Genomic DNA, 13,760 nt, shown 5'->3' on the forward strand with positions numbered 1-13,760 from the left:
ATTTCTGCTGCTTCCACTCTGGTGGGAGCATCATCTATCCCATAGATTATTCCAGTAGCCTCCTCACTTGTATCCACCCTCACCCATTCCCCCTTACTGCCTGTTTTCCACAAAGCATAGAAGTGATTCTTTAAAAAACCTCAGACCAGGTCAGTCGTCCCTTCTCTCCCTTCCCCTGTTACTGGGAGTGACCCAAGGCTCCTCCTGCTCTGTCTCTGCCCTCGCTCCCCTCATTCTTACTCAGCTCTGCTCTCCTGGCCTACTTGCTTGTCCTGAACACCTTGGGCATCCCCCCGTGGCCCCTGCACTCGCCCATCCCTCTGTGTGCAGCAGCCTCTCCAGGTCTGCCTGAGTCCCTTCCCCTCTCCCAGATCTGCTCACACCCTCTCTGAGCAGAGCCCTCACACCCCATTGTAGACTCACTTCCCTCCTTCACTCTCCATCCCCCTGAGCCGGCTTCCTTTTCCTTCTAGTCCTCAGTACTTGCACTCAGCTTAATTTCTTATATCATCCATCTCCCACCATGGAAAGAAACTCTGGGACTTTATTTCTTTGTGGCTGAATTCATCATGCCCTGAATAATGCCTGGTGTATAATAATATACACCAGGTGTATAATAATGCCTGGTCGATCTTCAATAAATAAGTGTGAAAATAGTCAAATGTATAAATTCTGCGAAAAACTACAGAATGAAAACAAATGAGAAACCAAAGAGCTTTTTTGGTGTTGTTGTTCAAGGCTATAGTTTAGTCACTATGAAACATTCCCATTGCTCTTGATCAAATACTTGTGTGAAGAACTGGTACTAAAGAATTAGGAGGATGGGAATTCCCTGGTGGTTCAGTGGTTAGGGCTCCATGCTTTCATGGCTGAGATTATGGGTTCAATGCCTAGGCAGAGAACTAAGATCCCACAGACTACATGGTTTGGCTAAAAATAAATAAATAAATAAAAATTAGGATGAGAGGAAAGTGAAAGTTGCTCATTCCTGTCTGACTCTTTGTGATCCCATGGACTATACAGTCCATGGAATTCTCTAGCCCAGAATACTAGAGTGGGTAGCCTTTCCCTTCTCCAGGGGATCTTCCCAACCTAGGGATTGAACCCCAGGTCTCTTGCATTGGAGGTGGATTCTTTACCAGCTGAGCCACAAGGGAAGCCCAAGAATACTGGAGTGGGTAGCCTATCCTTTCTCCAGCAGATCTTCTCAACCCAGGAATTGAACTGGGGTCTCTTTATTGCAGGCGGATTCTTTACCAACTGAAATATGAGAGGAGAAGAATACATTTTAAATCTTACTCTCTTTCACTTTTCTTTCTCCACATAGGATTTACAGCTTCTGGAGGATGGAGATCAAACTGTCATAGGAGACAGAGGAACCCCACTGAGTGAAGGACAGAAAGCCCGGGTCAGCCTCGCCAGGTAAGTGGGGTTTCAGTTGCCATCCTACCCCTCCTCCTCCATGGCTCCTAGTGGACATGAGCACACAGACCCTGCTCACCAGGTGGGCCTTGGTGAAGCAGGGTCTTGGTTCTTTCTATGGACTCTTGGAATGAACAGGGAGTTACTGGACATCATCATGATTCAGAGATGAGCCCCAGGCAGTGTGAAGTGTGTTCTCCTGACATCTGTCTACGTTTTCTAGAGCCATGTATCAGGATGCAGACATCTACCTCCTGGATGATCCATTCAGTGCAGTGGATGCAGGAGTCAGCAGACACTTGTTCAAACAGTGAGTTTGCTCCTGTGTTTCTATCATCTCTGCTTTCCAGGAACCCTATAGAGATCAGGGAAGAGAGCCCAGGAAAGCCTTTGTGCTTCAGGAGACAGCTCATTCTGCCCTGGTGTCCCTCTCCTTGTCTCTTCCTTCCACAGAAGATCCATTATAGAGAAATCTTGTATCATCATGAGGTAAAGAAGGACAATACAGCAGGGTCTTCCATTCTGTGGAGACCAGTGGGGTCCGTGCTTTAGGGAGAAAGGGATAGATGGCAGATTTCCCCCTGCAAATTGCAGTTGATGGATCCAGACCTGAGGAATAAGAAAGATGATATACGGTTTTTAAGTCAGAGATCAGGTCTTGGTAACCTGGTACTTGGCTGGCAGTTCTTTTCCTTCATCATTTTTTTTCTTTTCTTTCTTTCTTTATTTAAATTGAAGGATAATTGCTTTACAGTATTTTGTGGTTTTCTGTTGTACATCAACAAGAATCAGCCATAGTTACATCCATGTCTCCTCCTGCCCAAACATCCCTCCCATCTCCCACCCCATCCATTCTTTGTCACAGAACCCCTGTTTGAGTTCCTTGAGTCATAAAACAAATTCCCACTGGCTATCTATTTACATTTGGTAATGTAAGTTTCCATGCTACTCTCTTTATACATCTCACCCTCTCCCTCCTTCCCTCAGCCCTGTGTCCTTAGGTCATTTCTGTATGTCTGTTTCTCTGTTTCTGCCCTGAACTTAAATTCATCAGTACCATGTTTTTAGATTCCATATACATGTGTCAGTATATGATATTTATATTTCTCTTTCTGACTTACTTCACTCTGTATAATAGGCTCTAGGTTCATCCATCTAATTAGAACTGACTCGAATGCATTCCTTTTTATGGCTGAGTAGTATTCCATTGTATGTATGTACCACAGCTTCTTTATCTGTTAATCTGTTAATCCTCCATCATTTTTTTAAGGCATGTGAGAAGCAAAGTTTTCAGTACTGACTGGAAAGACCCTTGTTTTATGCTTATTACTCTGTAGGTTTGAAAATACTTAGTAAAGTCTAGAATTTAAGAATGATTTATTCTACATCAGAGTCTGTTCTCTAAGTCTGTAAATCTGTTTCTGTTTTGTAGGTAGTGTCATTTTTGCAATATTTGATATTCCACATGTAAGTGATATCATATTGGTATTTGTCTTTCCCTTTCTGACTTACTTCACTTAGTATGATAATCTCCAGGTCCACTCATGTTTCTGAAAATGGCATTCTTTTTTTTTTGCCTTTTTTTTTTATCCATTCACCTGTCAGTTGACATTTAGGTTGTTCCCATGTCTTCGGTTTGTGAATAGTGCTTCTATGAGCATAGGGGTGCATGTGTCTTTTTGTGGTTTTATCTGGATATATGCCTAGGAGTGAGATTGCGAGATTATAGGGTAATTCTATTTTTAATTTGCCAAGGAACCTCCAAACTGTTTTCCATATTGCCTCTACCAACTTATATTCCCACTGACAGTTTTGGTTCATTTCAGTCTCTCAGTTGTGTCTGACTTGGAGATCCCATGGACTGCAGCATGCCAGGCCTCCCTGCCCATCGTCAACTCCTGTACAGTGTAGGAAGATTCTATTTTCTTTATATCCTTTCTAGCCATTGTTATTTTAATGATGGCCATTCTGACTGGTGTGAAGTTATACTTCACTGTAGTTTTGATTTGGATTTCTCTAATAATTCAAAATGTTAAACTCCTTTTCATGTGCCTATTGGCCATCTCTCTCTCTCTCTCTCTCTCTCTCTCTCTCTATATATATATATATATATATATATATCCTTTGGAGAAATGTCTGTTTAGTTCTTCTGCTAATTTTTCAACTGGTTGTTTGTGTTTGTTATTGAATTGTATAAAGTATTTGTATATTTTGCAGACTACCCCCTTGTCAGTTGCATCATTTGGAAATATTTTCTCCCATTCCATATGTTGTCTTTTTGTTTTCTGATGGTTTTCTTTGCTGTGCAAAAGCTTGTACATTTTATTAGGTCCCACCTGTTTATTTAACTTACATGCAGAGTACATCATGAGAAACGCTGGACTGGAAGAAACACAAACTGGAATCAAGATTGCCGGGAGAAATATCAATAACCTCAGATATGCAGATGACACCACCCTTATGGCAGAAAATGAAGAGGAACTCAAAAGCCTCTTGATGAAAGTGAAAGTGGAGAGTGAAAAAGTTGGCTTAAAGCTCAACACTCAGAAAATGAAGATCACGGCATCCGGTCCCACCACTTCATGGGAAATAGATGGGGAAACAGTGGAAACAGTGTCAGACTTTATTTTTCTGGGCTCCAAAATCACTACAGATGGTGACTGCAGCCATGAAATTAAAAGACACTTACTCCTTGGAAGGAAAGTTATGACCAACCTAGATAGCATAGTCAAAAGCAGAGACATTACTTTGCCAACAAAGGTTCGTCTAGTCAAGGCTATGGTTTTTCCTGTGGTCATGTATGGGTGTGAGAGTTGGACTGTGAAGAAGGCTGAGCGCCGAAGAATTGATGCTTTTGAACTGTGGTGTTGGAGAAGACTCTTGAGAGTCCCTTGGACTGCAAGGAGATGCAACCAGTCCATTCTGAAGGATATCAGCCTTGGGATTTCTTTGGAAGGAATGATGCTAAAGCTGAAACTCCAGTACTTTGGGCACCTCATGAGAAGAGTTAACTCATTGGAAAAGACTCTGATGCTGGGAGGGATTGGGGGCAAGAGGAGAAGGGGACTACAGAGGATGAGATGGCTGGATGGCATCACTGACTCGATGGACATGAGTCTCAGTGAAGTCTGGGAGTTGGTGATGGACAGGGAGGCCCGGCGTGCTGCGATTCATGGGGTTGCAAAGAGTTGGACATGATTGAGTGACTGATCTGATTTATTATTTTTTTTTTATTTCTATTATCTTGCGAGACTGACCTAAGAAAACATAGATATTATTTACGTCAGAGAATATTCTACCTGTGTTCTCTTCTGGGAGTTTTATGGTATCATGTTTTAAGTTTAAGTCGTTAAGTCATTTTGAGTTTATATTTGTGGGTGGTGAGAGGGTATGTTCTAACGTCACTGATTTACAAGCCTGTGTCTCTGCCCTTATGTCTTATTCTCCTCTTCATCTAAGCTCACCAGTCAGATTAAATTAGGCCCAGAGTAATTAAGGGTAACAGTTACTCCTTTAAAGTCCCTGTCATGAAATTCTAAGGTACTAATGGCTAAGATGTCAGCAACTGAATTTTGAGGGGACATCACTGATTTACAGCAGGTCCAGAATAAAAAAGTAGAAACTTTAGCAGAGTCAGCAGATGTGTGAGGAGCTCTGACCTCTGGACCCGAGGAGCTGGGATTTCACATCTACTAAGCAGAGGTTGTTAGACTTTGATGGAACCTGCCCATATGAAAAACATGCTTAGTGCTGGAGTGATGAAAGAGTTGTGGAGATGGATATTGGTGATGGCTGCACAACAATGTGAATGTACTTAACGTCACTCAACTGTATGCTTAAAATGGCAGAAATGGTAAATTTCATGTTAGGTATATTTTACTACTGGGCTTCCCTGGTGACTCAGTGATAAACAATCCACCTGCCAAGCAGGAGATGCAGATTGGATCCCTGGGTTGGGAAGATCCCCTGGTGAAGGAAATGGCAACCCACTCAAGTATTCTTGCTTGGAGAATCCCATAAACAGGGGAGTCGGGTGGGCTACAATCCATGGGGTTGCAAAGAGTCAGACATAACTTGGGGCTGAAAAACATCAGTAACATGTTTTACCACAATTAAAAAAAAAGACTGCATAGTAGAATGGAATCTTTTAGAATCCGAGGTAGCAGAGGAGCTGACAAATGGCATGGCCTCCAGTTCTCTAATCTGGCCCCCCTTTCCCATGCTGATTTGATCCTGGATGAATTCTCCCTTAGAGAAGTGCCTTGTGACTTGTCATGAGTTCAGTGACTGGGGCTAGTGCTGTGACAGGGATTCCCCACCCACACCCCCCTGGCATCAGGAGTAGCTTAGGCTCCCTCTTCCCAGGACCCTGACCTGAACCTACAAATGTCTGCCACCCCATCTTATGTGAGGCTGCACAAGTTCTCCATCATTTCCTGAACAGTTTCTGCTGGCCATCGCATCTGTGTCACGGGGAGGGGAGAGGGAGGCATTCCGATTGCTGAGAATGGTGTGCTGATCACAGTAGGCCTCCCAAGCTCTTATTCGAATGCAGGAAGTATTTGTAAAGTTTTCTTAAACATTTTGGGTTTAATGACTTGAAATGTTCACTTGATGGAAGCAAGCTTGTTTAAATTGTGATTAGCAAGCAAATCGCAGCCACGTTCTCTAGGGAAACTTAAAGCAGAGAGCATGAAGGAGTTAATGAAATCACTCAGCAGCAAGGGGAGAATGTTCTCTAGTTAGAAAGTTGGATGGAATAATATACTATGAGTGATGGTGGTCATATCAAAGCTTAATAATGGGGTTATTGTTCAGTCGCTCAGTCGTGTCCTACTTTTTGTGACCCCATGGACTGCAGCTCGCCAGGGAGTATTTTATATTAGTAATGGGAAGTGTTTTATATTAAAAGTGAATGACTCACACTCCACTTGCTGTTAACAGTTTCCTTCAGTTGTGAATATACATCCAAGTTTATTAAGGTTCTGTGAATTTACATGTATATGTTGCAGACATTATGTGGGTTCTATCACCTACAGAAGGTTAGAGATCTTAGGGGAACTGATGCAGTATTACCTGTGTCTAGCTTGGATTTTAACATGTTTTAGCCCCACATCACCAGGCCCCTGCATCCTGTGTCATCAGGTCTTCGGGTCTGTCCTGATCAGACTCCCATGCTGCTTTCTACACAGCTCATCCTCCTGCTCCAGCCCTTCATAGACCCCCACCAACCATGTTCAGGATGCAGCGCCAGGTCCTCAAACAGAGAACAGGCTTCTTTGCTGTCTGCTCCCATCAGCCTTTCCAGGTGTGCTGGCTTTGTGGGAGCCCTTTTTCACCCCTCTCTGGAGAAGAGGATGGCTACCCAATCCAGTATTCTTGCCTGAAGAATTCCATGGACAGAGGAGCCTGGCAGGCTACAGTCCATGGAGTCACAAAGAGTCAGACATGACTCAGCAACTGAGACTATTATTTTCACTTTTTTCTCACCCCTGTCTGTATATTCTGGTCCCTCTGTCCCCAAGCTAAGGAACAGTGTGCCAGGGCACAGAAAGAAGGTGAAAAGTGGGCCATGCCATTCCCCCTGCTCCTCCAGTGGGTACCTGTACCCCCTGTCTTCCCACAGCCCACAGAGGGCTGCACTTGACCATTTGTGAGTACCCCCCAACCCCCCATAAGCTGTGAATGCAGAAAGGAGCCTCAGCCCAGCTTGTTGTCCCAGGACCCCTGCACCTGCTGTGTCTTCTTCCAGGGATGTTTCCCCAGAGAGTCTCAGGGCTCCCGTGTCTCCCTAGCTAAGACAGCAGCCCCGCTTTCTTTTCCTTCACAGCACATGTCATGACCTGAAAGGGTGTTTTCTATACTCGTTCTTATGTTCCCATTTACATGGTATATAATGCTGTCTCCTGTCTTGACGAGCGTGTGCATCCTTGGCATGTAGGACAGTGCCTGGCTCACAAACCTCTGCTGACTGAATGAATGAAGGTGGGGACTCTGTCTTTTTTGTTTTATCTGATACACATCCCTGTACCATAGAATGTGTCCACTCTTAACAGAGCCCATTATAGAATTATACATGGTATTGTAATTCTTGGTGTACTTCCAGACTGGTGTACTTCCATACTTCTAGACTTCCCTGGTGGCTCAGACAGTAAAGTGTCCGCCTACAATGTGGGAGACCCAGGTTCAATCCCTGGGTCGGGAAGATCCCCTGGAGAAGGAATTGGCAACCCACTCCCGTACTCTTGCCTGGAAAATCCCATTGACGGAGGATCCTGGTAGGCTAGAGTCCATGGGATTGCAAAGAGTCAGACATGACTGAGGGACTTCACTTTCATATGGTTATTATAAGATTAACCCAGCCCTTACATAGTAATAACAATTAAACAACTGACTGTTGAATCAGTAATTTTTATGGCATGACTTGGAAATCTTTACTCTAAAAACTTGGAAAGTAGAGTGGTTTGGAGAAATAGTATTATATTTAATTAATTAATTTTTATTTATTTATTTGACTGCATTGGGTCCTAGTTGCAGCACACAGAATCTTCTTGCTTCATGTGGCATCTTCCGTTGGTGACACACAGCCTCTCTAGCTGTGATGCACAGGCTCAGGCACTCTGAGGCATGTGGGATCTTAGTCCCCCTACCAGGCTGCCAGGGATATCTAACCTGTGTCCCCTGCATTGGCATGTGGATTCCCAACCACTGTATCACCTAGGAAGTCCCCTAAAAATGTCTGAAGTTTAGTCACTTGTCTGATGTTGTCAGGCTCGTGAGAGGGACTGAGCTGCAGTCTGTTGCCTCCAGACTCTTCATCTGACTCACTCACAAGCTGAGCTCTGGCCCAGGTCCCTGAGATTTGCTCTACGAGGGGCTTGGGCATCCAGAATACCTGCCTGGAGCCCTGCACGTGGTCACTGGAGTCCTGGACCCACTCACTCGCTTCCCTGGAGGGGCTGTAGATCCTCTGGGGTGAGACTGGGACTGAGTCCCTAGGGGTCTGCCTTTAAAATGTAGGAGCAGTCTGAGGAGTACTATGGAAAAAAAAAAAACAAACAAAAAAAAACTGAGGTTTGAATTCTGAGGAAGTCTTGGCTAAGAAAATTGTGTGTCCTTTGAGCCTTGGGTGATTTTTCCCTCTGATTGGGACTGTTTGGACTCTCATCTTTCATTTTCACATTCAGAAAGTTTTCAGTGCAAGTTAAAAAAAAAAAAATTACCTCCTGAATGGGACTGTCACCACTTCCTGGGGGTCTGCATTTAAAATGTAGCAGCAAAAAAAATAAAATAAAATAAAATGTAGCAGCAGTTTTTTTTTTTTTTTTTATTGTAGCAAAGAAATTAAAGTTGCTGTTGGATGATTCCTGCTGTAATTTGGATTCCAATCTTTCATATTCATGTTTGGAAGGTGTTCAGTCCTAGTGAAAAAAGACTTGCTTCCTGGATGGGACTGGGAATGTTGTAGAGACTGATGGAAGCCATGCTGGCATTAATTTTCTATCTAGTACTATTTTGGAAGAAGTATCTAAAAAATGCACTCTGGCAAAAGTTACCAAGAATCTATTTTTTGTTGCAATATGTACATCATTAATCATGAATAATCACCTAGAAAACTGTCTAAGATAAATGTACACATTTTTATATGACATAGATTCCTCTTTTCCATTCCTGCATAGAAATAAAAGTGTTTTAGTTCAGTCAAGTTTTAGAATTCCAGTATTAGTTGTTTTTCTTTATGAAACATGTAAATGGATTAAGCTGAGTTTTAGGCAAAAATGCCTTAGCTGTTAGTGCCTTCTTCATGGGATTGCTTTATAGAATTTTTGAACGTAACTATTCTTTAAAGTTTGCTGCTGATGACTGTGAGGACGTAGTTAGATTTATTGATTTATGTTTATTCAATTTGTATTATTGATTTGGTATTTAAACTACAGATCTTTGCTGTGTTGTCTTTGTCTCATGTTTACAAAATATGTTCCCAATTTGGAGCAGTCCCATTAATGTGCTTTTGTATACTGTACGTTTTACATTTGTAGGTGTATTTGTCAAGCCTTGAGGGAGAAGAGCACAATCTTAGTGACGCATCAGTGGCAGTACCTAAAAGCTGCAAGTTGGATTCTGATATTGAAAGGTGTAAGTAATTTCTAAACACCTGTGAAACTTGCTAGCACTCAGGTGTGCTGAAAGCCAGGCCTCTCAGCAGGTCACTCTCCTTGGGTTCATGGTAAACACCGTCTTCTCCCTCAGTTTTACAGCTTCTTCTTCTCTAAGGTGGTGTTCATGCCTTTGACAATGAATCCAAAGACCTGTAGAAATGTCACTACTATAATCTAAGCCACATAAACCCTAAAGTGTATAAAAGTGCTACCACAGGGTTACTGAGTCATCACTGTTCTTGTGAAATTTGTTAAGGATAATGATGCTATTTTATATAGAACTTTTTGTTTTCCCCTTCCAGGATTTAAGTCAAAGTATATTATTTGGAAATTAGAGATACTAAGACTTGTTTGTATCCACGTGATTGTCATACGCAGTTTGCTAAAGAGCATCTTCCGTTAACACCAGAAGCGAGGCTGAGTATCTTAGCACCCGGGTCAGAGACGCCCACTCTGCTGGTGTCCCCAGTTGCTGATCTCACTGTCTCTTTCCATGCCTGATATGTGTGGGAGCCTGTGCAGCAGGACGATAAAGCTCTGCTTTATGGGGCTCCTGTTCTTATGGGGACAAATGTGACAAAGAGAGAGGGGTGGAGCTGACATCCTAGTTGCCTGCTTAAAGAGCTGGTGCCTCATGTGGCCTGAGTGACATGAAGGTGGGGGCCATGCAATCACCTGGGGTAGGCGGGTCTGAGGCAGCGGGTCCTAAGGAAGGAGCTGACCTGGCAGGTTGGAGAAACAACAGGAAGACCAGTGTGTCTGGGGAGAGTGAGCAGGGGGATGTGGAGAGAGCTGGTCTCTGAGCACTGGGCAGTGGGTGGAAGTGGGATGGAAGTCTTGAGCAGTCCAGAGCAGAGGAGTGATGTAGTCTGATATGGGATTTAAAAGATTCCTTACTATTCATCTGGTCCTATTCGCAGAAGGGAGAGGATAGCTGTCCTCTCGAAATTGTCAGTACTTGCTTGCAGAGTACAGCTGCAACCTTTGTACCACCAGTCATTTCCTTGTGCATGTTACAGATGGAAAGTGTAACAGTGGAAAGTGGTCATTTCATTTAAAAGGTGCATGAATTTTGCCTCCCAAGTGAAATAACACAATGTATCCTGAATAATTTTCTTGTTCTGCAGTGTCAGATGGTACTTAAAGTCTTCACTGAGTTTCTCCAAGGGGACACCTCAGGGGATAGGGTGAGAAGGGGTCCAGCGAGGGTCCTGGGTCATTTCTTCCACCTGACTTGTCTTAACCAGAGCTGCTTTCATTTTATGAATTTTTCATTTTAGGATTTTTTATAATATTTTGTTTGCCACTGACTAAATCAGCTGAGTCTTGTTACATGGGGTGAGAAAATTGTGAAAATATCTGCATATTATTTTATATGACTTTGTAAGGGAGGGAAACTGTGCAAGGATGTGTCACATGTGTTCAAAGAAAATGATTAAATTGGCTGTAGCTTAAACAGAGGCCTGATTTGGGGAAGCCTCATTGGCTGCTTGTGGTTGGTTGTTCCTAAGTTTTTTTCTTGGATCTGGGTGCACTGATTGTGGCTTAGATTTTGGTTTGCTGGCTGCCAAGGCATTAGTGCCACCCCAATCTCATGGCCTCCTTGTTTAGTTTCTTTAACAGGTGGAATATTGAATTTTCAGCTGGGAACTTCCTACATTTGTGGGGAAGCTATAAAATACTGTGAAGATGCAGGTCCTGGGTTCTCTGCCCAGGGCTGGTTCCTACATGTCCTGTCCCAGCTGAGTGCATGAAACTATGAAAATGACAGTGGTCAGTGAAGTTCTGATGAATGACTGTTACCTATGTAGTTGTGTCAGTATTTTTCTCTCCTGGAATATCCTGCCCAATTAATTTTTCTTTTTAAATTCTGCTTCTCACATGAGGTGTTTCTCAGTTCCCATGTTGTCTAAAAAGACTGTGCTGATCCTCCCACCAAACTCTGTACTTCTTGCTTCCCTAAATGCCCATGGTAGTTAGAAAGATCATAATTTATGACCAGTTAACTTTAGTTGATTAGTGTTCAGATTATATTACTATTATCTAATGCAAATATATTCCTCTCAAATTCTTTATTTTAGGGCAAAATAGTACAACATGGAACTTACACTGGGCTCCTGAAATCTGGGGTAGATTTTGATTTCCTTTTAAAGAGGAATGAGGAAGAACCATCTCCAGATCTGGAATCTTCTACCCTGAATAATCAGTCCAGACCCTTGATGAGAGATGCTGCTCCAGAGCTCCAAGATGTGAGTTTCTCATCCTGCAACACGCCGCTGTATGTCTGCTCTTGGTAGACTTGTGGAGCTTCAGTCTGTTCCACTGGTGACATCTTCATTTGCCTTAAAGTAGATCCTAAGAGTCCAAGGCCCTGTTCCATGGAACTGGTAGAGTTAGAAGAGCATGAAGGGAGCAAGCCTGCTTGTGGTTCTCCTTTGGGTGTAGGATGGAGGATCTTATGGAGATCAGTAGTGGGTGCACTGCTATGGCTTCCTGGGTGTATGTGACTCACAATGATATGTGAACTCTTTCACTTACCATAGTAACAGCCTACTCACTGTGGTGGCCCCAAGCTTCCCTTATGCATCCAGAGGCTTAATGTGAAGACCCCCTTAGACTGAGTCCTGATGTTGCCACATTAAATCAGCTACTTTTCCTATATTTTGGAATGTCCTGGCACTGCAGGTGACTGATGGTAGTATTTTGTCTCATCGTCAGATGGTCTGTGATGGATCAGAGGTAGCATGTGCAAAGAACCTGACAAACAGCAGACTTTGGAGTTAGTTCCCATCTTCCTTTCTTATCCTTTAAGACTGAGAACCACGTCTAATCCACCTTGAATCCCAGTGGTCAGGAGAGAGCTGAGGACATCCTGGGCTCCTGTGACTCTATAATGCATTCTAAGTCCTTCAGACAGAAATGTGGAAATGCACTAGATCTCCCTTAAAAACATACATAGATTTCCTCAGTATCCAAACTCTGATTGATTCTGATAAGCATTTGGATTAATTCCTCAGTTTCTAAACTCAGGAATCACTCTCTGAAATTTAGGAATCAGATAGATTCAGATTATATGCTTGTCTCTTACTATCCAAACCCATTTTACTCAAATTCACTCTGTGACCTCAGTTTACTGTATTTAGCTAGTATTTTGAACCACAAGTATGCTGTATGTTTCATGTTTCTATTATTGAATGACATAAATTATCTAGAAGGATACATAAGCTTCATATCATTTTGTGTATTAATTTGGAACAAGCTTCTGCTGAGAGTCATGACTGACTTTAAGCAAAGCCACCCAACAGTGAATAACCTTGTACAAATGATGCTTTCTTATTTCTAACAGATTCTTAGGAGTGGGATGGCTGGGTCCAAAGATAAATGCACACATGGTTTGGCCAGATACTCCCACACTCCTCTCCATAGGAGATGGACCATCTTGCACTTCTACTAGTGTATGAGATGTGTCTGTCTCCCCACAGCTTTGCTGTAGAGGGCTTTGTTGAACTTTTCACATTCGGGGATTCCTTATTTAAAATTTTGTCTCTCACTGCGATTTTTCCCTCCCAGACTGAGAATATAGAGGTCACACTTCCTCTAGAGGACCGTTTGGAAGGAAAAGTTGGTATTAAGACCTACAACGATTACTTCACAGCTGGTGCTCAATGGTTTATCATCATTTTCCTTATTCTAGTGAACATTGCAGCTCAGGTAAATAAGGACATTTATTTTGGTGTGTGCCCTCAGCTTGGTATTTACATATTTATACTGTATTTATGTTATCATTATTTTTAATATGTATATGAAGATATTTATCTCAAAGAACTGGCTCATGCAGTTGTAGGATCTAGCTGGGTGAATGTGAAACCAGAAAGGCAGGCCTGAAGGCTGGAACGTCTGGCAGGAGCCTACCCTGCTGTCTGAGGCAGAATTTCTTCTTCTTCCAAGCGGCCTCAGGTTTTGCTCTTAGGGCCTTTGACTGACTGGATGAGGCCACCACAGTGTTGAGTGTGATCTCCTCTACTGAAGTTCTGATGATGGATGTGACCCACATCCACAAAATACCTTCATGGCAACATCTAGACGAGTGCTGAATCATTGGACACTGGCCTGCCCAAGCTGACACAGACAGCTGACCATCACAGTACTTGTCGAATGTTTTTTTCTTACATTTGCACT

General features: G+C 42.9%; 1 protein-coding gene across 6 annotated transcripts in view; it reads left to right on the forward strand.

Moving 5' to 3' along the window:
• LOC147361890 (ATP-binding cassette sub-family C member 4-like) overlaps positions 1-13,760 on the forward strand; it is a 162,588-nt gene that overhangs the window by 55,845 nt on the left and 92,983 nt on the right. For all 6 annotated transcript variants that reach the window (XR_015138358.1, XR_015138359.1, XR_015138360.1 and 3 more), the window contains exons 12-16: positions 1,328-1,422; positions 1,646-1,732; positions 9,462-9,558; positions 11,663-11,830; positions 13,152-13,292. Coding sequence is in view for 3 of the 6 variants with exons in the window: in XM_086330209.1 (XP_086186335.1) it covers positions 1,328-1,422; positions 1,646-1,732; positions 9,462-9,558; positions 11,663-11,830; positions 13,152-13,292 (588 nt within the window). In the remaining 3 variants the exon portion in view is untranslated. The remainder of the gene's footprint in view (positions 1-1,327; positions 1,423-1,645; positions 1,733-9,461; positions 9,559-11,662; positions 11,831-13,151; positions 13,293-13,760) is intronic.

Source organism: Bos grunniens, chromosome 12, assembly GCF_055505025.1.
Source record: "Bos grunniens cultivar Pamir isolate PY7600 chromosome 12, Bosgru_T2T1.0, whole genome shotgun sequence".
NCBI lineage: Eukaryota > Metazoa > Chordata > Mammalia > Artiodactyla > Bovidae > Bos > Bos grunniens.